Source organism: Macaca thibetana, chromosome 14 (genome assembly GCF_024542745.1).
Source record: "Macaca thibetana thibetana isolate TM-01 chromosome 14, ASM2454274v1, whole genome shotgun sequence".
NCBI lineage: Eukaryota > Metazoa > Chordata > Mammalia > Primates > Cercopithecidae > Macaca > Macaca thibetana.
Genome location: NC_065591.1, coordinates 49,125,440 through 49,151,420, shown reverse-complemented (window position 1 = coordinate 49,151,420; position 25,981 = coordinate 49,125,440). Strand labels below are relative to the sequence as shown.

General features: G+C 33.7%; 1 protein-coding gene across 34 annotated transcripts in view; it reads right to left on the bottom strand.

Moving 5' to 3' along the window:
- Nucleotides 1-25,981, bottom strand: part of SOX6 (SRY-box transcription factor 6) — a 784,476-nt gene that overhangs the window by 352,196 nt on the left and 406,299 nt on the right. For 33 of the 34 annotated variants that reach the window (XM_050759333.1, XM_050759335.1, XM_050759331.1 and 30 more), the window contains 2 exons: nucleotides 24,600-24,840; nucleotides 2,478-2,685 (listed from right to left, as the gene is read on the bottom strand). In XM_050759333.1, coding sequence (XP_050615290.1) covers nucleotides 2,478-2,685; nucleotides 24,600-24,836 — 445 coding nt within the window. In that variant the 5' untranslated portion in view covers nucleotides 24,837-24,840. Of the gene's footprint in view, nucleotides 1-2,477; nucleotides 2,686-23,595; nucleotides 23,634-24,599; nucleotides 24,841-25,981 lie in introns of those variants that run through there. The other variant, XM_050759358.1, reaches the window with a different exon arrangement.

The following is a 25,981-nucleotide window of genomic DNA, read 5'->3' as shown; positions in this document are numbered from 1 at the left end:
TACTGACTGAAATAGCACTGGCAATTTTTTTGGCAATCTTCACTATGCTGACCCCATTGCATTTTCTGTGACTTAAAACTCTTAGGTTTTTAATTTTTATTATAATTCATCTGGCTGTTATTTGAATTTTCTTCAGTAATTACTTGTGCAGCTGGAATTTGGGTCACAACTTCTGAACTTGATAATAAGATCTATTAAATTTTATCTTGGTAGGTTATTTTTAAGTTCATAGTTTCACTTTGTCAAAACGTTTTAAGCTTTGTTTCTTTAATGTATTATATTCACTGTTCCAGATTTGTGAGATTGGCAAATTTGATGAGCATGTTTTTGGTCATTTCATATCTGCATTTAATATATTTATATTACTTACATTAATATATACTAAAGATGCCTGAATTTCTGATTTTTAAAACATACATATTGCAAAAAAAAAAAATCTGTAGAGTATGAAAACATTCATTACTAGTAGAAATACAGTAATAAATGACTCTTAAAGGACTACTGTCTCATTCTGTAAGTGTCTCTCTTGTACAAAATCAACTGTAACACATGGTAACAAAGAGGACAAATAGAAAATTAACCATTACTTGCAAAGAAAAAATGATTTAAAATTCCCTAGTAGTTCAGGAAAAAAAATCATCACCAATGTCTTCATTTTTACATTAAAGAGTCCACCAAAGTATTTTGAAAACCACTTACTTATATAACTAAAACCATCTTTTGGTGGATCACAATTAAAAGTAATCTAGTGATCTTACTTATTTAGTAGATAATTATCTGGCAATCCCCATTATTCAGAACAAGAACGTGGGGAAAAAAGTCTCAGAAGCCAAAAGTGTCAGCATGTAGTTTGTGCACTAAAGATCATATGTATTTTCCAGAATCTCTCAGCAACACCTCCAGAATATACTTGTTCATATTTCAAATACAGTCCAGAATGTCCTGATTATCTAATTTTATAACCTATAAGTAAATAGGAGAAAATTAGAAATTATTTACAGCTAAGCAAGAAATAATAGCCTGCAACCTGATATTGAAGGAGAAACCAACACACACACCCAAAAAATATACGTATACATAAAAGATATATATATCAAGCAGACACAAGAACTCTTAAGTTTCATAATTGAAAAGAAAAATAGCCATAAAATCAAAGTACTAATAATCTCAATGATCACTAGGGGCATTATTATAGCACAGCAAAATACTTGACATTTATAATATATCAGTTACATATATTACATATAATATAATACAACAAGTCAAATGTATATAGTTTATAGTTAATATTTATATAGTTTATAGTTAATTAAAGACATATTCATTATTATTATTAATCCTCAAAATGTTTAAGTTGCAAAGTCAGTAACCAAATTTTAAATTTTGTGGCTCGAGTAGATTGAAGAATTTACCCAGGGTCACATAATTGTTTGAAGGGTACTGAAGTTCCTAGTCTACTGTATTATGACACTAGATACTCAAAAAAAAAAAAAAACACTTTGTGTCATATTACCTGATTAGTAAAACAGGGAAGCATGCAATATATTTTAGAAAGACTTCTACAAAAATTAATTGGAATCTTTTAAGTTTTTGAGCCCTCAAAGGAATAAAATTAAGTTACATGAAAAATTCCCTAATATCAAATCCCAATTTGTCTATAGTATCACAAAAGTATCAACTTAACTTGCAATGCTAGTAATAAATCCAGAGCTATTAATTACTCTACATTTTAAGGCCTAAAATCTGTACATAAAAACTGAAAGTGCAACATAGTATAATCATCACTTAGACTTGATTTACTTTGTTTAAAAATATTATTGGAGAGTCTTCCTTCATTTCTGTTTTCTACGATGTACCTGAACCTGAGTGAACTCTTGTACAGAGTAGAGAAGGTAGACGTGGGATGCTGCAAGAGATGTCATGGATCAAAAAAGTCACTCATATACTTTCAGTTTTAACAATATTTGAAGCCCTCTAATCTCCATTCTACAATGTTAGGAGATAAAATAATATATTTATAAAAATGAAGAGAAATCTTTTTAATTTTGTCTTTTAAACAGTTGACATTTTTATAAAGAAATACTATTCACCACAAGGAAATAGGGGAGAAAAAATGAAAAATAAAGTTGCAGCTAGGAAAAATCCCTTATTACCTTTTTCCAGAGTAGGATTATGGTCAGTTTAAAATCTTAATTTGTTATCTTAAGAACCAAACAAAATGCACAAAGTTTTAGAAAAATGGAGCTATCTGTTTAACACTCCTAATGGATCACAATCTGCCATCACCATGGTAACCTCTGAATAACTTTTTCCTAGCTAGTGCCAATTATGCACTCCTCTGGCCCTTGCCCTTGAAATCTCACCTTGTTTTTTTTTTTTTTTTTTTTTTTTTTTTTTTTTTTTTTTTAAGGCCTGTAATCTTTAAATGAAAAAGAAAAAGAAAAAAAAAAGAACCCAACAGTGAAGTCCACACATACCCTCTTGTTCGGTCCGAGTCATTTCCTCAAGCTTCTTCTGTTTCAGTGTGTCCACCACATCGGCAAGACTCCCTTTGCGGCGTTCTGGGGTTCCAAAAGTAACACTGGTCATTATCTCGCGGTCCCGACTCCCTTCGTCAGGCTTATGTGGTGAGGTAGAGGTATTTCGGAAGGAATATAGGGAACATAACTTATTATTCTCTGATTCCTAGAAAAATAAAATAAAATAAAGCCATTAGAATATACATTTCTTTGCAAGCTACTGGAGAAAAAAATCCCAAACTCAGGACAGTATATGATGCTTAGTAGGACAAATAAAATATACTAATTAAAATAAGATATAAGTAATTTAGTAGGACAAATAAAAAATACAATTCTGATTAAACAATACTGGTTAAACAAAGCATTAAAGAAGCCATTGTCAAAGGAACTAATGTGAAGTTGCAGATTAAAACTGTTTGGTTTTTTAAATATAAAGCAGTTTAAGTGCTTCAAAAACAAACCTTTAAACCCCTTACTCATTTACACCTTTCATTTAAATTAGTTCAGATTCAATGACTAATTATTAGGCTTGGTAAAGTTTTTCTTTTAATTGGACGCTTTTATTAGCAACACTCTTGCCATAGCATAAAAAAAAAGCACATCATAAAAAACACTGTCCTTAATTTAGAACCAGTAGAAAAGTTAGCTTCAGTAGCCAATGTTCATTGTTCACCAGAAAATATATAAATGATCTAAATCAGTGCCAGAAAGTTAGCCAACCTGAATATTTTCCTGTGCTGGGGTTTGGAGAAAACCGTTTTGTTTTGGTTTTTCTAGCTATACAGCTGTCCAAAGTTACAGAAGTCTCTTTATATTCCTTACCTTTACCACTGATACTTCAGCACATTTTTCATGTAGCATTTAAAAAATATATATCTTTTTTTATTTTATTTTACAAAGGGACAAGTTTATCCTCAGGTGAGAAGTATTTTTTTTTTAAAAAAAAGGACAGGGTTATTGCAGAAATATGTGTGCAGGAATTACTTCATAGTATAGAGAAGTTAGCTAACTGCGAAGAGGGTTAGGTGGATCAGCTGAAAAGGAAAAAGCAAATCGTAGGTGGAAAACAAACACCTAAAATTTCATAGAAATAAAATATTTTTATATTTCTTTAAATTGGAACTGAGGGTTGGAAACAGCTATTATTTTGCCGTAGCCCTTCAGCAGCCTTGCATTCACCTTTCATCTGTTTGTACAAGGGTATTCTCTCTCCCTATATTTATATTTTTAAAAATGTGTGTAAAGTAAGTCAGCCAGTCTTTGTGATCACCATCAGACTCCTGAAAATCCTAATTGCTCCTCTATCTTTTTCCTTCACAAGGAAGCCCAGTAAGAGTCAAGAGCGTAAGGACAAGCATGAGGCAAAAGTTACATAGTTAATAACTAATGGGAAAAGGGGAGAAAAGGAAAATGATATCTAGAGCAGTAAATTTCTACATATATTAAAAGACATAATAATTGTACTCAACAAATGCTACGTATTTCGGATTACTGTCATTGTATATAAGGTGGGAAAAAATGGATTTTCAGGGTTATTGAAAGCACACAATGAGATAATATTTGTAAGGTACCAAGGCATAGTGCTGGGCTCACAATATTGAGGTGGTGTTTAACAACTGGTAGGTACTATTTCCTGAAGGAAGGAACAGATTTAGGAATGGGACCAAAGAGATTTTTCTTCCTTCTGGACCTGAGGAATTGTGAAGTAAAAAATGTTTATGAGTCTCAAACTAAGATAAATCTTGTGAAACCTGGGAATATATTAAAAACAATTGAACTGTATACATTAAATGGGTAAATTACATGGTATATTTATTTTATCTCAATAAAGCTGAATCTTTTGATTAAGAGCTAAATCTCAATTTTTTCTGCATACCCATTGCTAGTACAATGCCCAGAATAGAGCTGCTCAATATATTTACACTGAAATAAACGGAAAAGGATAAAATAAATGGGGCAGGGCAGGGAAGACAGCTCCTCTTTACCTTCCTTCTAGATCCCTTCCTTCCTCCAGGAAAGATGTTTTATCTCACTTAATGTTTACAAGAATTCTGTGAAGTGATGCAGAGGAACCCCTTCTTTTAGATGCCAGTCATGGCTAGTATGTGGCTCCTTGGAACGGCCAGTTCATTCTCCACTTGTGTGAATGAAAATGCAGAGATATATTTGTCAAAGCCATTTAAACCTCTTAATAAAGTCCATATTAGACATCTGACCAAGGCTTTTATGAATTAATAATCACCATTTGATCAATCATACTTCAGTTGCTTTCATTTCAAATGCCAATTATTGTCACATTATAGCCAAAAAAAATAAAAAATAAAAAAACACACACACACACAAACAAACAGACAAAGAAAACCCTGACTCAACCTAAGGGATTAAAGAACAAGTCAAAACTGTAGTATGTGAAAGTGGTTACCTACAAATGACTCACCATTGACTATAATAAAGGAGATTTTCCATCACTGCCAAACTGAAATTGAAAGATGCTAAGAGAGGCTCTCCAGCCTACTAACAACTTTAGATTTTCCTGAGAGCATTTAGGCTCCAAAGAGTACCATTTTTTCCTATCAGGACTAATGCCAAACAGTCTTATTTACGTATTGTTACGTACTTGTTGGACTATGTTTCTTGTTCTTTACTCATGGGAATGTGGTCACTGCCATGCTGCACCACAGACAATAACCATGGGTTCCTTATTGCAATGATGACCCACACTGTTCTTAGCCCCATAATCTGTGCAAAGTGGCTCAATACTACCAAGCAGCAGACAGCAATAGGCTAGAGAGTCATGATTTCCCCATAAAAGCCACAAGAATTACTTGCAATATGTCACCAAATTGTAAAAATAGGCAGTAAATAAAAACAAATGGCTTAAGTCGTGTAAGTCATGTTATACCATGCTTAACAACAATGGGAAGGGGCAAAATTTACCATTTCCAGCCACTGCTTTTTAACTTTCTAAAACCTAACAAATATTAACCTTTCATAAGTGGAAGTCTGTAAGCAATTCATCTGAGTAAAAGGGAACATAAATTAATAAACTTATAATAGGTTACTGTCTAATATGAAGTCAATAATGCCAACTTTAAAAAAAAAATCTTGACAAAGAATCTCTGGTTTTTTTAAGGAGGCTATATAATTTTAAATTAATTTTATTATGAAAAAAAGCCCAGATTATTTTGTAATTTCTTAAGAACAAAACAGGTCCAATGACACATCAATTGAGGCAAAATACCTGATATGGTTTAGATTTGTGTCCCTGCCCAAATCTCAAATTGAATTGTAATTCCCAATGTTGGAGGAGAGGCTTGGTGGGAGGTGATTAAATCATGGAGGCAGACTTTCCCCTTGCTTATGATAATGAGTGAGTTCTCATGAGATCTGGTTGTTTAAAAGTGTGTAGCACCTTCCCACTCTCTCTCTTCCTGCTGCTCCAGCCATATAAGATGTGTCTGCTACCCCTTTGCTTTCCGCTATGATTGTAAATTTCCTGAGACCTCCTCAGCCATGCTTCCTGTACAGCCTGCAGAACCATAAGCTCTTAAACCTCTTTTCTTTATAAATTACCCAGTTTCAGGTATTTCTTTATAGCAGTGTGAGAATGGACTAAACCAATGTCCAATGATAATATCTACCAAGTCTTAATGCATGTCACTGTAGGACTGCTGCGAAGAGACTTGAGACAATACATCCCTAAAGTAGTGGTTCTCAAGCTTCAATGTGTAGAATTATCTGGCAAGTGTGTTAAAATGCAGATTCCTTCACCCCATACCACCTTCCACAATGATGGGGCCAAGGAATCTGAATATTGATGAACAACCCAAGTGATTTCAATGCACAGGTCCTGATCCCACTTTAAGAAATACTGCTCCCTAAAGAACAATCATATAAATGTGTTTTGCCTTAATATTATAATGTGAATATAATTGTGTAAAAAATTTTTAAAGCTGGTTGTGATTCTTCAAAATAACATAAAGGAAATTATTTTTCTTCTTTTGATCTTTCTTTTGAAAACAACCACTGTTTAACACGACTAAACACATGAATACCACAAAAAGAAGAACATGTGGGCACTGAGTTAGTAAATATTAGTTTATTCAAAGGAAATTTACTATAAATTTCTTTTCGTTCAACCCCTAACTTCAGCAGCCCCACCAAACCTACAGTGAAGAAAATTTTCAAAATATGATTTAAAAGGATCCCAGTCCCAAATAAAGGAAAAAAGCCACGTTGATTCAGATAATCTAAAGAGCATTTCACTGGAAATCAATTAAACACAGTATGTAAAATATATGTAGATGATTAAAAAGCACAGTAATATCAAAAAATAGTTATTAGACAAAGTTTCTAGGAAAGGAAAAGCAGTTTTTGCATATTTACGAATCAAGAATTTTAATTAAGATGTTTTCCAGTATTTGAAGAGATAAATATTAAAAACAAAAAATATTAAAATGAATATCGTTCAGATTTTTCAGAAGTTACTATTCAAAACTGATTGTTCACCAATGGCATTCAAATGGCTTTAAATTTAAGTAGCCATCTTATGGTATTGAATATATCAAAATTACTCAAATCTCTGGGCATTTGTGTGTCTTGTTGCTTTTCCATGCAATGCCCTATATCTTCCTTAACTTTGACCCAACCCACTCTTCAAAGTTCAGATCAAACTGCATTTCATCCTTGAAGCACCCCTAACTATACTGGACCTCACTATCATGCTACCCTCCAAACTACACATCAAAGCACTTAATCATAACTACATAATTTAGCATTTAATAATATACTAGAATAAAATATTCATTACTATTCTGCATGTAATTTTCATATCTGTAACTAAATTTTAACTCTTAAAGGATTTCAGGACTTCAAGCTTCTTCTATAGACTTCCAGAGCATACAACAAAATTAAATAAGTGTGGACTGACAAACTTGAAACAACTACTTATCAAATGTGTCAAAAGTAATCAAAAGGCTGGGCACAGTGACTCACACCTGTAATCCCAGCACTTTGCAAAGTCAAGGCAGGAAGATCACTTGAGCCCAGGAGTTTGAGACCAGCCTATGCAACATAGCGAGACCCCATCCCTACAAATAACAACAACAACAAAAAAAAATAGCTGAGTGTGGTGGTGCACACTTGTGGTCCCAGCTGCTCGGGAGGCTGAGGAGAGAGAATTGCTTGAACCTAAGAGGTCAAGGCCACAGTAAGCTGTGATTGCTCCACTGCACTCCAGCCTGGGCAACAGAGCCAGACTCTGTCTCTCAAAAAAAAAAGAAAAAAAATCAAACATTAGGTGAAGAGTAAAGATTTGCTCCAACAATGACAAGATTGCTTAAGCTAAACATTTAGAACTGAAATATTAAAACATAAGGAATTTATGATACAACTACATAGTGGAATACAACACAGCCATTAAAAACAAATATATCTATTGAACATACTGTTGTTTATAGTGATGAATAACTATAGGCAGCCTAGTTATTCCAATTGTAGGAATTATTTGAGTGTATTATGATTTTATCTATATGATGGAATGTTTTGGGGCTACTGAAAATAATAATTTTGCAGAAAATTTAATGAAATGTGGGAATATACATAATGTATTATTAGTTAAAAGTATATTAATAAAATTAATACACTTTCTTATTTTAAAATTTTGGATACATAATAGTTGCCCATATATATGGGGTTCATGTGATATTTTGATATAAGCATATAATGTGGAATGATCAAATTTGGGGAATTAGGATATCCATCACCTTCATCAACAGATAAATGAATTTTTAAAATGTAGTATGTATACACAATGGAGTATTATTTACAGTAAAAAAAAAGAATAAAATTCTGTTATTTGCAACGACATGAATAGAACTGGAGGACATTATGTTAAGTGAAATAAGCCAGGCACAGAAAGACAAATATCACATGTTCTCACTCACATGTGAGAAGTAGTGAATAGAACAGTGGTTACCAGAGGCTAGAAAGGCTAGTGGTGGTGGGGAATAAAAGTATGAAAATATAGTTAGATAGAAGGAATAAGACCTACTGTTTGGTAGCACATTATACATCATTACAAAAATTATGTACAGAAAAAAAGAGATCATAGCACACAATAAAATGTTAATGGTCCTCTGAGTATTGGGATAACAGATAATTTTATTTCCTTTTTGAAGTTCTCTATATTTTGTAAATGTCCTATCACAAATAATACTTTTAATCACAAAATAAATTTCTTCTTCACATTTAAATATAAATATCAAAGTCACAGAAATAATTTATTCACAAGGAAAGATGTATTAAATGAAAAAAAAGCATATACTGTAGTATTTAGATTATAACACCAATTATTTATATGTGTGCATAAGTGTGAATGTGCTCCCCTACACACAAACATACACAAACTGGAAATATATATCAAAATATTTATAGCGATTCCTAAATGGTGGTAAGACTGTTGGTAATTTTCATTTCTTTTTTGCTTATCTGTGTTTTCTAATTCATCTTCCATAAACATATGACTCATGTAGTAAAGAAAAACAAAAGCTATTTTATACACAGATGCTTAGGAGAAACAGAAAAAAATAGTAATTTAAAAGAATAGACTTTGGCCTTCTTGAAGATGTCGAGAGAGTCAGTATATTATAGTTTCCCTCTACCAAACCCAGAAAAAATAAACAAGCTTTCTTTCCTTGGCATTCCTATAGTTGAAGGATCGCAAATATTATTTCTAATAAATCTAATTATTAAAAAATTAATCTTCATGTAAGCTAAAATCTAGATACTTATTGCTGTGGTTTGAATATATGTCCCCCCATAACTCATAAATCAAAGTCTAAGACCTAATCACTTTAGGAGGTGATTAAGTTATGAGAACAGAGCCTTCATGAATGGGATTAGCAACCTTATAAAAGTGCTGAGGGCAAACAGTTAGGTCCTTTTTGCCCTTCCGCCCTTCCTCCATGGGAGGACACAGTTTGTTGGTCCTGTCTAGATGATACAGTAACAAGGTGTCATATTGGAAGCAGAGTCTGTGCCTTCACCAGACACCAAACCTGCTGGTGCCGTGATCGTGGACTTCCCAGCCTCCAGAATTGTGAGAAGTAAATGTGTATTGTTTATAAATTACGCAGTGTATGGTATTTTGTTATTAGCAGCAGTATTGGACTAAAACATTAATTACAACACATTGTTTCCTGTTTGCTCTCAAAACATGCATAATATCAATCTATTTCCTCTTCCATGTGAGAGTTGTTCAAATATCTTAATGAAGACATCAAATTAATAGTCTTTTTCTAGGTAAAACTCCTGCACTTTCTAAACCCATTTCTCATTTGCCATGATTTCCAGACCCTTCATCACCCTCCTCTGATGCATTCGTCTCTAGATGTCATTCTAAAAATATGTCACCAACAACTAGATACCAAATTCTACATCTTCACTTTCAGCAGGAAAAAAACCACACTCAGCAAGATTGTTCCCTCCATGTCACATAGGCAGGACCAGTAGAGCTAAAAATCTTTAAGTGCAGGTTTTCTGACACCAAATCCAATGTTTTTTCTATTCCATAAGGCTATAGTTTTTTTTTAAAGTCACTCTCAACAGTAAAAGATGCCACAACGTCAATGATTACTACCTTCTAAGGCTTTTTGTTTCCATTCATTTCCAGAAAGGAGATTTATCTATATTTGAGGCAAAAATTATACTTTATTATTCACCTTAATCAAAGAATTACAAAGAAGTAACTTGTATTACTTAAGTATTGTTGTATAAGAAATCATCCCAAAACAAAGTGCTTAAAACAAAAATAATCATTTATTATCCTTAATGGTATCTGTAGGTCAGGAATTTGAGAGCATCTGGGCTGGGTGGTTCTGTCTCAAAGTCTCCCATGAGGTTACAGTTAAGTCAGTGGCTAAGGCCAAAGGGGTCATCTCAATGACTTTTTTACTCACAGATAAGGTACCTGGGCTGGGAACATTTTAAGAGCTTGGGGCTGGGATAACTAGGGTTTCTTGGACATCTTACTCTGTCTCTACATGACCTTTCTGCATGGTCTCTTTTCTACAGTATGTTAATTTCAGGATAGCGAAACTTCTTTCTGATGTGGTGTCCCAGAGACAGCCAGATGAAAGCTATACCACTGTTTCTAACTTAGCCTGGGAAATCACACTGTATAACTGTCACTGCATTCTGTTCAATAGTGAGTCACCAAGCCTTGCCAATAGTCAAGGGAATGGGAATTAGACTCTGCCTTTTTATAGGGTAGAGCTATAATTATATCCTCAAATAGTTGCTATGAGAAATGAATCATGCATAAAGCACTTAGTACAATGCCTAGCATATAAGTACTCAATAAATGATAGCTACTCTTATTAAATACAAATGTCCTTTGTCCAATTGCCCTTTTTTTCAATTTTCAATTCTGCAAATATAGTCATGAAAACCACTGGCACCATTTTTAAGTTTTTATTCGTACTTGTTCATCTAAGTGGAATAATAAATACTAAACTACATTACTTTCTTCATTATCAACGTTCACCTCAAACCAATTCCATTGAGATCTGGCTTCTCACAAAACTCCAGGAACTTTAGCACTTCTAATTTGCTTTTTCTAGGAATACTATCAATTCTTATTTATCCTATCTGCATATGAATTCTCTCTACTGTGTCCAGGAGCAGCTACAGTACACTACTGCTCTGATTCAGCTGGATTGCCGACCACACCTAGACAAGGAATGCGGATGGTGAGCCATACTGGAAGCAGAGGAGAGTAGTGGGCTGGGGTTGCAAAAGTCAGATCAGACGTCAGGAATTAAGAGTCAGAAAGCATAGGTCAGGAGTTGAATCTTGCCTATATAATGAAATCGAAACCCACATACAGGTGGGAGTCACTGCAATTGGGAGAAATGATTGGGAAATGGCATAAGTAGCTGCAAGAATCAACTTCCTGCTACCCAGTACACTACCTGCTACCCAGTCTAATTGTAAGAACAGAATACTATTCACTTGTAACCTTTCCTGTATCCAGTAGCAAGAATGAATTAAATGTATTCATTCTTATAGCATTGTATGTTGTCAGTTTTGCTTTGTTTTCCATTTTAGTTGTAGCCTCTCCAGTTGCAATGTTATCCTCAACCTAGTCTGCCCTCCCTATAGATAAGGTTTATTGAGATATCCAATCATAGATTTGCCCCGGTTTCAGACAGCAGTCAATCTACAACAAACTTCTGTTTCCTTAGGCCCTACTCAAAATCACCAAAAGAAAGCCCAAACCCTAAAATAGGTCCAAATAGAACACTCTCTTCCTAAGATGCTCTATGGTTCACTATGGCATATATTCTCCCTCATTAAAAATGAGTAATAAACCCAATGTGTTCAGCTACAGATATGTTCCTGGTAGTCTTTGACTGGAGGGAATTAAGGAGCTACAATTTATGTAAGAAGTTAACACAATAGCAAAAACAACCAAAAGTCATTTATGTTTTAAATTACCATGGACTGGCAAATCAACCAAGTTAGTGATCAATCTTCCCTGCCAGGTCACATGGCTCCCACCACTAAACCCCATCCTTCCTTGCTATGCAGTGCATTTATATATTTAAAGTTTCAATTAAATGTCCAAATTATGTTATATAAGTTACACATACACATCTATGTTTACTATATTATATTAACTTATACCATAGACAATATATGTAACATTTTTTCTGATTCTCCACCTTAAACAATCTTTTGTTTTTTTGATGAACAAAAACTACTTGCCAACTGTGCTATATAAGACACCTTCTACTATAGTCTTATTGACTGACAGAAAAGATTTAGGTTCCAATAACTTCTTGCTAACAAAGGAAATCTAACCTTTTCAATATGCTGAAGATTAAATTGCAAACATTTATGGTTCTTTCTCAGAGGAAAAAAGTTATGTTTTTTTCTAATGTGACATACTGTAAGGAAAAGAATTGGGTTAAAGAAGCGTATATAAATTAAAATGCGGTATTTGATTCTAATTGCCAACAGATTATTTATGACAAAAGTGTCATTTTTTGAATGATAGTGAAAGAGTATTTTTGCTTTTATTAAAACTGATATTTGCTAGTATATTAGATTTACATAACATTTTCAAAACTGAAATAACATATGCCACTTGTCACTATTACTATGCTGTTGAGTAACAATAAAATTATTCATAGATGTGTCAGAAAATAGATTTGTTACCAATATTTGCTAAAGTGTCACGATTCCCAAGGCTTTAAAAATAAGCTGTTGTTTCCTAAATGTTATTTCAATTTGCAGAAAAAAAAATAACAAACCCAAAAGTTTGTTGAATGGCCTCATTAACATTCTATTTAACAAATAGAAGTAAATATAGCGAATAGATTAAATACAGAAAACATCCCCAAACCTGTCAAGACAGGCACATAGAAAAGCCCTGCATTATCTATACACTACCAGCCTCACACACAAAATTAGAATCTCAAGATTCAAAGGTCTTTAAAACTCCAATTGTTCAATGCCATCTAGCACTTGAATTCCCTGTGCAAGAGAAGACGGAATAATAAAATAGTTAACAAAGTACAGGCACCCTGGGCAAGATTTTCCAGTTTAAATCCTAGCTTTTCCACCTCTCATCCATATAAGCTCAGACAAGTTAGTTAACTTCTTTTTGCCTTAATTTCCTTGTCTGCAAAATGGCAATAATAATAGTGCAATAAAGAATTTATCTCAAAGAGTTATTATGGGAATTAAATGAATCAATAAAAATGAAACACTTAGAACAGTGTCATGACATAGTAAGTGATCATTAAATGGTGGTGGTTAGTGTTAAGATTTCCTTGACAAGTGGCTGTTTGGCCTCTCCCTAAACACTTTCACTAATAGAGGATTTAGCAGCTCCCAAAGTGGTCCATTCCATTTATTGAGGGTTATCTAAAATACTTCTTTATAGAAATATGAAACCTGTTCCAATCCATATTTCTATTCCATGGAAACATTCAGAATGGCAGTTGTTCAATACATACTCACAGCTAGTACAGTACCCTTCTATCTTCTCTTCATCTAAGGAAAATATCCCTTTTTCCTTCATTTCTTCTTCATAAAACACAGTTTGGCCAATCTGAACATTCTCCTCTGAGTGTGTTCCAATTGTTTCTCTCTATATATCTCTTAAAGAGTAGTGCCCTAAATTCAATATACTCAGTACCATCTGAACAACAAGAATTAAGACACACTATCACCTGCCTTAGAGATGTCATGTTTTAAAGATTTCATACCATGTAAGCAGAGCTTTAAGGAAGGCCTGATAGTGAATTTCCCAACAATTAAATCAACATTCTATCAATATTCAACTATTGGTCGGGTACAGTGGCTCATGCCTATAATCCCAGCACTTTGGGAGGCCAAGGCGGGCAAATCAGTTGAAGGCAGGAGTTCAAGACCAGTCTGGCCAACATGGTGAAATCCTGTCTCCACCAAAAACACAAAATATTAGCCGGGTGTGGTGGCACACACCTGTAATCCCAGCTACTCAGGAGAGGCTGAGGCAGGAGAATCACTCGAACCCAGAAGGCGGAGGTTCCAATGAGTCGCTATCAAGCCACTGCACTCCAACGTGGGCGACAGAGCAAGACTCCAAGTAAAACAAACAAACAAAAACAACATTAAACTATTGACTGGTTCATGTGCCTACCAACTCTAGATAGTTATTTTCATGTGGCAATTCATTGATACCCAAACTACCATATACATGATACTCAATCTAAACAATAGTATTAAGCTAAGTCAAATTGGCTATCCCAATTTTAACCTTGAAACCAAGAAAGTGAGAAGTGTCAAGAGGCTTAGTGATTATAGTTCAAATCCTTCTTTTTCGAGCTGAGGAAATTGAAGTCAAGAGATATAAAGTGACTTCCCCAAGGTCACACAGCAAATTAGGGCAGAGATGAACATAGGCTTTCTAGGAGGTAACCTGTGTTCCCTCTAAGGACCCCAGAGAAAAAAAATTTTTTAAAAAGGACCCCCTACTGAACAAAAAGAATGTCTTTTTGGGAATTTAAGGCATTGAGAAATAAAGGGAGTGATTATGCAGAAGCTGGAGATGTTGGACAAATTGGAGAGTCTCAAATGATTCCACAGAGCTCCTCTGAAGAAGGAACCACTTACTCTGGTGTCAAGTCAATCTTCCTCATGCTCTCCTCCTCTGCAGTTGTTTTCTTTTCATCCCCATTTGAGTGACATCCATATTGTTTGTTGTTGTTTTTGTAATAAGCAAAGTAACTAGTGTGCTTTAAATGAAAAGAAATAACTCATGGTATGCTCTTCATACCTCACAAATCTTAACATTAAAAAGTATCAGAGCCCAATCAAGGTTTGTCAAATCCATTTGTTCCTTAATAGAGATGCAACTCTATTGACAGTTAAGTCCTTTCAACGCCCAGTTTGCCTAAAGAAGAGAGTCGAGAGAACAGATTGCTTTGTGTCATACATACTCAGGGCCACCCTGTGAGCTCAACAATCTCCTCTCTTCACTAGATCTTGCCCAGTAAAGCTCCCAAGTTTGAGGATTTCACTGAAAGAACCTTCAAATTTTCTTCTAATATGGTAAATTCATGTGGTGGGCTACCAATAAACTCTTTATAATTCAGAACATTTTAAATAACATCTCTAACTCTCTTGTTTAAGGTCTTACAACTAGAACAAATACAAAGAAACTAAAAATGATTCCTCAGAGGTTATGTTACTTATAAAACAACAATCTATTTACTCATCCATGCATCCACCCACCTATCTCTATATACATTTCCAGCAAAAGGGAAACGGGACACAAAATGTCACCAATTTAACACAAGGCAGCAAATAAGTCTAACTGCCATCAGGTGCTCACAGTGTTTGGAAGCTGTGCATTCTTCTACCTGAATGCAATATACAACTTTGGACTGATGACTCAACTACAATCACAGAGCCCATATGTTCTCTCTGGAAAGAAAAACTTCTCTCTGAATTTTTATTTTTCCCTCTTAACTTCCAAATATCCAAAAACATAGATTCATTCCTTGACCTACTGTGTCATACAAGAGAACAGTAACCAAAAGGACAGCCAAATTCTAACTTTACTGTTAATTTCAGAAAGCAAAATAAATGAACTATAATCAAATTATATCTGAAATACATCAATGAGAGAACAAAAATGAGAGAATCATCTTAAGTAGAAGCATACCAGGTATGAAATAAATTAATATAACAAAGTCAAATATTGACTCTAAACTCAAGAGCAAAAGTTTTCTGAATTCATTCATGGAACGTTAGTTTAATCCTGACTAACTCAGTGCTCATGCAAAAAATTATTACTTGCCACTGGAACTGACAAAAAATTGATAAATAAAAGTAATTATCATATAAATATTTGAATTATTCATTTCTCGGCAAATGAATCTCTTCTATTATACCACCATAATCTATCTGTGCTTGAATGAGGGCATACTTCCTCTCAGAAATTTTGAGACATTTGAGAATATTGTTTTCTGAGTACTCTCAGTACACTGGGAGTAGAAACAAATCAGAGTTAAATTATAATGAAAGCAAAAGTTTACCAAATAATTTCCAATCATTTTATTAAATAAGGTTTTCCATTTTCCAGGGTGCTAATGAAATATAAAGAAGATAAATGAAAAGCATAAATATTCATTTCGAATTTCAACCTGATTGTAAAATTTTATTAGCAAAGGTTTGTAATTTATACTTTGGAATTTAGAATGTGGTTTACACAAAGACATATTATTGAACTCAATTTCCATCACCTAAAAACAATGCCTAGGGGTCAAGAGAATGTAGTAAAGGTTAATATCATAAAAAATAAATATGTCATCACATTGAAAGCTGTATTGACAAAAGTAATAATGGTTTGAAGTTGCTCTTCTTTAAAAGGTTATGCTTCTCCTGGAAAGCAAGGAAACTTTTTTGCAGAGGACAATCAAACGTGGAATAATTTCCATATCAAGGTAATTAATGCATATTCATTATAGGTGTTCAAGAAAGATTAGATATATTTGTGGAGGGAACAGAGTAGGGTCTTTCCTGCTTGATGCAGGTGGTTTGAATAATCAGAGACAGCCCTTTCAACCTAATCTTCAAACAAATGATGCTAATAGGATTCATTGTGTTAAAGTTGCCTTTATGGAAAGCAACCCTCTCCAAATTAAAGAAGGTAGGTCTCAAGGTGTGCAAACACAATCCTGGCTTCCTCCTCCCAAAGTAATATGCTGTGTATCACAGTTGTCACCATCTTATTCCTGCTGATCTACAAGGACTTTGAGATATATTTCATTCTAATCACAAAAAGTTCAAATTAGTCATATAAACAACTGCATGCTATATAATATATACATTATTTTCTACATGTTGCTTGGAAGCATTATGAAAAAAAATGTACAGATTTCACTGTTCCAGTTATCATACTTCATTATAGTAATGTAGCCAGAGGCTAGGCAAGAAAAAATTTTAAGAAGGATTTCTATACAAGAAAATATATATCAATCAGAACCACCTATGGACTGAAACATGCTCATAGAGTTCTGCTTTAATCAGAAAATTATTGGTGTCCTGAGATTAGCTTCCATTGATTAACCCTGACCAATTTTAATAAAAAATTTATTTTTTTAAAAAAGCTACATTCAAATGACATTTGAATCCATTAAGAAAAATAAAAGCTAAGTAGAACAGTCTTGCTCAATCAGACAGTTCATGCTAGACTAGACTATACCTGATTTTTTATTAGTAACCAAGTCTTATTTTAAATAATTATCAAAAAGCTACTTTTCCTATGTCTGTAAATGCTATAGACTCTAAGCTACACTTTGGTCATATAGAAGTATTTGCAGAGGGATAGTTGACAGGAGAAGCTAAACCACAGGAGCAGCCCTGGCATTACTATGAGGTATACACTAGCAGGACATAGGTAAAGTGAATGTAAACAAAATATCCATCAAACATAGAAATATCACATAAAACTGAGGCAAATTAGGAGAACACTGGCTGAATCCAAGAAAAGATAATCCTTATGAACATGCAGGAATGTTGCAAATTGTAAGTGAATGTCAGTGATAGAGTTCATTAAGGGGTTCATGTTATAGTCAGTGCACTAGAAACCATAGTCATTGGATCTTACACAGAATGAATGGTTAAAATCAAAATAAACATGACATGTGACATCTCCTTAAACACATTCTGAATATGCAATTTTATTTCACTGAAAAAAAAAAGATACTAATGTCCGGTTTTCCTTGATCTTTCAAAATACAAAAGAAATGCAAAAAGTCTTTGCACAGATGTAGCAAAGTACTGGATTTTTATATTTTGGCAGGTGCTCAATATGCAGCCCACATAATCACATGTTAATGACTGGAGTGTGTTAATCAGCATGCATACCTGATTCCTTCTTGCCCAAGGGGGGAAAAAAGCCAACTATTCCAGAGCATGTTAATGTCTCTACTTTTTTTTTTTTCTTTTTTGAGACGGAGTCTTGATCTGTCGCCCAAGCTGGAGTGCAGTGGCACAATGTCAGCTCACTGCAACCTCCACCTCCCAGGTTCAAGCGATTCTCCTGCTTTAGCCTTCTGAGTAGCTGGGACCACAAACACGCATCACCTGGCTAATTTCTGTATTTTTAATAGAGATGGGGTTTCACCATGTTGGCCAGGCTGGTCTCAAACTCCTGACCTCAAGTGATCCACCTGCCTTAGCCTTCCAAAGTGCTGGGATTACAGGCATGGGCCACTATGCCTGGCCTAATGTCTCTACTTTTGATGAAGATTTTAATAATATGCTAGGTAAGAAAGAAAATTTTTCCAAAAATTATTCTTAGAAAGGCATATTATATAATTAAGAATCATGAAAAAATTATTTATATTTCCATAAACATTGAGATACTTCCAAGTATCATACCAGCAACCCTTTTGTTTAATTTAAACAATTTAGATTTGGGGAACTTTTAAAAATACATACTTTTTTTAAAGGACAGTGCACATCATCAGGGTGTAAAAATATAAAGGTAATCAATGTGTTAACGCTAGACAACATTTGTTGTCTATTTCACTACCCACAGCAAGAGCTTTGCCAGATTCCATGCAATAAAATGTTTTATTTTTTAGTTCAAATTCTAAATAAATTTCTGTTATTAAATTTCTGAAATAGGTTGAAAAAGAGATAGCACTGTATGCAAATATAGTTTCAAAGTTACAGGAACTGGGAAATCCCCCATAAATCTTCCTAGAAAATATTATGCAGTGATTCAAGGTAAGGATGACCATTTTCACCTGTTAACAGAAATTTAGGCTTTAACTTTACTAAAATTGAATGCATTTCCAAGATCCAAAAATGAGAGAAGTAGTAACTAAATGTCTCAAGAAGTCTAAATCTCACAGGTTTATGGACTTTTTTCCAGTGCTTCATATGCCAATCAGGTACCACAAAGGTGTACATAAATCTTATCTTAGGAGTTATCACTATGTCTATACACTAGTTAGGACCAAGTGAACGAGTGGGTTTCACTACACTTTCTAAAGTACAGTCTCAATAAAAGTAAGGAGTGCTGCCTACTACCTTAAATGACAAAATCTTACAAAAAACTGCCAACAATTCAAGTTTTTAAAATCTCTAAAATAACAAGATTAGAAATCTTCTCAAAGTCTGTCATAACAGCAAGACTGAAGACTGAAGATTAGATCCTCACTAAAAATTCCTGGACTGTTATCATGTAATGACAATAGCTCCGTTCCCAGAAATGGTACAAAGTCCACACCAGCAATTTTATGACTTCAAGTGAAAAACAAAAAACACTCCAGAGTTGATTAGCAACTTCATGAGACTGAAAGCTAGAGGAGCAGAGAGCAGAAATTGTTTGCAAGCAAGAAGGTGTTTTCCTCAATAGTTATTTATTAAATATCTCAGGACGCCTACCATTATTTTCATTCAATTACAGCAAAGGGCATTATTGACATCTTTTATTTAAGGTGGAAACTTATTTTAAAACTTTTCCAGAAGATAAAACTCCCCTGGAGGAATTTAAGTAGGTTTCTTATAAGGAGTTCAGATATTCTGGGGCTGAGAGTCCACTATGGTTATTTCTACCTACTTAGACTAGTAGTTAAAAGTCAGATGTATATTTTTGCCAAAATATATATCAATATAAGAATGTAAGTGTACACATGTGCATAAGTTCCCACTTACAATCATCACATTTTATATCTCATGAGAGTGTTGGTGCCTTACCCACATCCCCATGGCCTACCACAGAAGCCACCTACTAACAGTTGCTTCTTAGGCAAAAAGCTTGTCTCTCGCCGAGGCCCATTCTCTGGCCAAGAGCATTTCTACTCTCTTCCCTCGTCTCCTTGGTCTCACCAACCTCATTTCTTGTCATTCTTGACTATGTTTCTGCCCACATGTACATTACTTAAAACATTCTCTCCACCCTTTGTGTAAATTTTGTCTTCTTCAGAATCTCTGAGAACTCTTCAATGAAGAATCTCCCTAAACTGTTCACTCTTCCGCTTATCATCCAACTCTCATCTTCACTACGGCAATGGTTTCCTAATCCATGTTCCTGTTTCTGATGTTCTCTCTCACAGTCCACTCTCTACACAGCAGGTGATGTGATCTTTTAAAAACATAAATCAAATCATGTTACTCCCTTGCTTAAAATTTTCCAATGGCTTCTACTTACACTTGAAAGAAAGTTTAAACACCTCCCTGTAGCCTATGAGACTCCATAATATCTGTAATCTGCTAGCCTCCCCGATTTCATTTCATACCATTCTCTCCCTCACCAGCCACCCTGTTGTTTTCTGTTTCTCAAACACACAAACTAAAAGACTTTTGTACTTATTATACACTCTGACTGGGTGTCTTCTCCTAATCTTTGCACAGTAATTCTCTTTTTATTCAAATTTCAGCTCAAATGTCACCTCCTCAAAAAGACCTTCCCCGGTCTTTTTAAAGGAGTAATTCTCTATCACATTTTCTTACTTAATTTTCTTCATAGTACTTATTATTGTCGGAAATTGTCTCACTCTATAAGATTTCTTTATTATCTGCCATACTACTATACTGTAAGTTATATGATAACAGGGATCTTATCTATATTATTCACAAGTTAGTCCTTGTGCCTGGAACTTTAGCAGGTACTATATACTCAGGTATCCAGTGATGATAACTCCTTTCTAAATTATACTCTAAAGCAAAAGAAAAAAAAAAGTAAGGAAGGGAAGGCTCAAAATAACATGTACATTGTAATTTATCTGTTTGATATAAGTAGCTATACATAATTTGCACCAAAAAATTGTATGTAATCTGCAGAAAAGATCACCAACATTATATAAGTTTATCTGTCCTTTCTACAGTTGCAATCTAGCAGATACTCATTACACACAATATCATATACATGTCATGAAACATTATCACAAAAATATTCTTCTCCATGCTTATTAACATCAAAAAGAATAATATGCTGTACATTTTTCCATGAAAAAAATTATGCAAATGTATTCCAGCCTAATGAGTCAGTCCTAATAAGAACAAAAGCATGTTTTAGTGGACAGTGTCAACATTCCTCTGCAAAAAAGGTATTGGCACACCAGGTGCCATGATGAAAGTGGTAGTGGTTGTGGAAAGAGAAGGATAGTGACTCTTATTTACACTAACTTTCCAACCTTCAAATGGCTCTCACTAATTAACATAGCACATTAAATTTATAATTCAACAATTTGGTGTCTATAAAATAGGTAATTATGATTAAAATCAGAATCTAAAACTTTTTATCTCAAACTTGTCCTTGAAATCCTATTTCTAAAATTTCTATTCTCCTTCTTTGCTTATGCCATTACAAATTATTTTTCTTGCTTGAACCTATGTGGTCTCATATTTTGTTGCAGTGTCACCTCAAAATAATCAGAATTTTTACATTTAAAGATTTTTTTTTCTAATCAGGAAGTGGGAATTAGCAGGACTTCTTTGCTTTGTCTTCACCTTCTCTGACAGAAAACTTCCTCTGTGGTCATGACATTTCAAAGTAAAACCCTTCCTGAATCCAGGAGATAAGAAACTTTTAGGGCTTGTTTCTAACAGTTCATGAATGAGGGCCATGAGGGCCATTACAGAAAGTAAATAACAATGGAAACTGTACAAGTGCTGAAAAAAAAATGTTGTTATTTTTTAGATTTTCTTTTGAATTTTATTTCTTCACAACTATTTTTTGGGACTCAATTACAAGTACAGAATATGATCCATTAAAGAAAACTACAAGTTTTACTTAATTTCATAAACATCTTTTTTGACTTCATATTTATTTTAAAGTAGAATGAGATAAAATGTTTATTAAATTTTACATTAGCACAGTCCTCCCACTCGAACACACACTCACACATACACACACACAATATATGTAGGTTTGCAGGTCTGCCCAGAAACTTAAAATCCTTCTATTGTTTTTTTCCTGCAAAGAAAAATTGGTTAGTGATATGGTACTTACAGTATAAGTCATTACAGGTCTGATATTACAGTTGTTACACAATATTGAATCTATCCAGTGAAAAAGAAGCACAAAGGGAATTTCCAAATGCAGCTGCTATTTCCCATTTGTTAAATCCTTTTATTACACCATATAAGTACACAGCTGGGAAATACTATAGAGTGGGAGTTTAAACAAAATATTTTGGCTTCTAGTCATTTGGAATACACAAAGGCTTCAGTGGAAAGCAATGTTTGACAGCAAAAGAAAGTGAAAGTTTGAAAACATGTCTAGCAAGTATGATTTCTTTTACATTAATAGTTAACTTATTTGTACCATTAAACTGTTTTATACTATCATAAACCACATTTAATATAAATTTGGTAAGAAAATTATTAATATATATTTTAAGACAAAATTTTAGATGATAAAAGTTTGAGAATAACCCACCAAAGTAACTTGGGACTTATCAAGATACAAACACAATTTTTCTAGGAAAAATAAGTATAGTGTTCTCAAAGAAATAAAATTTGAACTGTTTTATTTCTTATTCTCCCCATGTTTTCCAGTGCAGTTATTTTTATTTGTCTATGACTAGATTTGGCATAAAAGCCAAAATATATCTTAAACCTATCCTTTCTCTCTAGCCACTCTTCCTTTACACTAATTCAAGCCATTCATCTCTCACCTAGACTTCTGAAATAGACTCCCAGTGGGTCCTCCTTCTTTCACTGTTGTCTCTCTCCCATCCATTCATTATATCACAGCCAGAATTTATCTGTTTGAAATGTTTTTGAATGCTTCAAACGTTTTCCATTGAACTTAGATCAAATCTCACATCCATAATGTTATCTCCAAGGTCCTGTTTGATATAGCCCCTACCAATCTCTCCAACTATATCTTACGTTATATTGCATCCTTCATCGTAACTCTCCAGCAATGAAGGCCATCTTTTACTTTCTGACATTAAGCAGTAACTTTCTCACTTCAAATACTTCATACATGCTGTTCCCTCTGCAGTTTTACTCTTTGTTCCACTCTAACTGGTTAGTTCTTACCATCCTTGGCTCAGTGAGGGCATTCCTAACCATCTATTCTAAATTAGGTTTGCCTCATTATGTTCTCACATAGCATTCTGTTCTTTCTCCTCATACATAGCAAACATCATATTTTAATTATATATTTGTGTATATATTTATCTAATTTCTATTCCCTCTCCTAGACTATAAACTCCATGAAGGAATGAATCATGTCTGCTTTGTTCACCACTATATAGTCAGCACCTAATAAGAATGCTTGGCACATAGATGGTACTCAATAAATATTTGTTGAAATAAAAATGAAACATCGCTCCATTATCTTGACAATAAGCAAGTGGCAGTGACTGGATATCTATTTCACCTTGGAGGTGTTAAAATGAACAACTTAAGTTCAATCATAAAAACAGACTTGCTTTATTACCTTCTTCCTACTCAAGAAAACTAATCTTCCAGTGGATCTAATTGTACAATTTTGATCCCTTTCAAAGCTAAAATTAGTCTAGAAACTATCTTTCAATCCTCTGCTTCTTACCTACTGCTCCAGAGCACTGGCTGTGTCTGCAAAATCATCTGAAAAAGAAAAATGTCTGCCTTCATAAATTATTGAATTAAGTCTCTGAGACATTAAGCATTGAATAAGAATCTAAATATGTGTTATTAGTAGTAAATGTATTGGAAATATTACCTTATCTTTGTTAAGAAATAAAAATTTTCTCAGTGCCCACTTAAAATAATTTTCATTAACTTAATTTTAGTTAGCCAAAAATTAAGAAATGCAAAATGGGGTTTAAAACTTCTAATCTAATAAAATATATTAAGATTTTAATCTCTTCTAGATGCTAAAAAAATTGAATATTTTTGCTTTGAACTAGATAATTAATGTCACTGGCTATGGTTTCTGTTTTGATGATTAGGGATGGAATTTAACATAGGAAAGCTGGCTAAATATACTGCATGTATTTGATGTTGTTTCTACTTTTTGAGAAAACTCCTGTAGTCTCATTGAATGATTCTCAGGAGGTTTGCATGCCCTTTTGAAATTAATATATAGGCACATAAGTGAGAAAAGCTTTATTATAAATCAAGAATGACCATTAAAAATGATAAATACCTGCATTTTCTCATTGAAGGTATATTCAACATATGATCTCATTCACGCAGTTGTATTTGCTTAAATGTTTCAATATTAATACATAGCCATACTTTATTTGATCATATCTATTTTGTGATATTACCAAGTTAACCACCTTAAATTCATGGATTCATAGAATAAGATAACCAATCCCCCACACAAAAATCAATCAATAAAATATATTCTTGGCACACTGACCTAATAATAAATGTATATACACTAAATCACAAACCATTTTTCAAGTTTTTTGAGTTATTAGTATCTTAGTAATATGTACCTGGTAGTTGTTTCATGATCTAAACAAAAATAACTCTAAGGTCATCTATTTCCCTAAAATATCTATTTATAATGAGGACATACTAAGGAATACATTTAGTGGCAGTGGTTAGATTTTAAAAGCTCACCATTCTTTGCTGAGATGACAGAACGCTGTCCCAGTCAGCATCTTGTTGAATGGTATTGACAAGTGTTGGTAGCTCCTCAGAGTGAGGTTTGTTGTGCATTATGGGGTGTAGAGGCAGATGGGAGGCCACATGTTGATCGCTGACTTCTTCCTTTTCCCTTGAGGTTAAATCCTGGGTTATCTCATCCTCTCCATCAGCTGCACAGGCAAATGGAGAGGTGGCTTGCTTGGAAGACATTCTTCTGCAGAAGAAGGAAAACAGAATGGATTAAAAATGGCTATCAATAACAAAACGTAAACCAAACCTTGCATTTGGGCTAGTTCAGGAAAAAAGGAAAGTTATTTAACTTTAGAGATATTTGCGATCCACTCTAAACCTCAGAAAAAGAACTCTTGGCTTATGTGTCCTGCTTTCCCTCTTTGCTTTTAACTCAGCAAACCTCTTCCCAGTAACTAGTGCATATTTTCTCTCCTACAATCCATTAATGATTTTTTTACAGAGTAAGTTTTCATAATGGACAGGGTATGTATGCGTATATTTTCCCTCCTAGTTTTCTTAACTAGATTAGAAGCTTCTTGAGAGTATTTAGGGTGATAGTTAGCAATGGAAAAAAATGAATGAATGAACTGGCAAATGAGTCAGTTTGCAAGATGATTTGAAAGCACAAATATCCAACTTTCTCCTATGGTTTATGTAGGAGCAAAAGAAGTATATGTAGGAAAATATAATCAGGAGAGTAAATAATTCATAATTAAAGTCCTAAACAAATCTGATCCTGACTTCTTTGCTTATACTTTGTATTATTAGGGCTGGGCCTAACACTACTTAGTGCCATCTAAAGCTTATTAAAAGACCTTTAAAATGAGTCAATTGTTGTAACTTAACTTTTAAGTGACATATTGATTGAGTGGCTGATACTGTTAGATTAGTTTTAGGACAATTTTGTAGCATTTGAATTGAGTATCTGAAATAGCTATACCTCTATTTTGTATTAGAAAGTACATTAAAGATTCAAAGCATTTACCATGAAAAGAGTAAAATGCCTACTGTGCATGCATTGGGAGTTATACCTGATGTAAATGACGAGTTGATGGGTGCAGCACAGCAACATGGCACAAGTATACATATGTAACAAACCTGCACGTTATGCACATGTACCCTACAACTTAAAGTATAATAATAATAAATAAATTTAAAAAAATAATAATAATTAAAAAAAATAAAACCTCCAAATACAATACTGAACATTCATTTATGTGCCCACAAATAAATATCGACTACACTCTGCATGACAAGGTCTCCATTTTGTACCCTCATATAAAATCAGAAAACCATGATTATTAAGTAGAATTTCAAACTGTTTAGAATATCATTTTATCAAG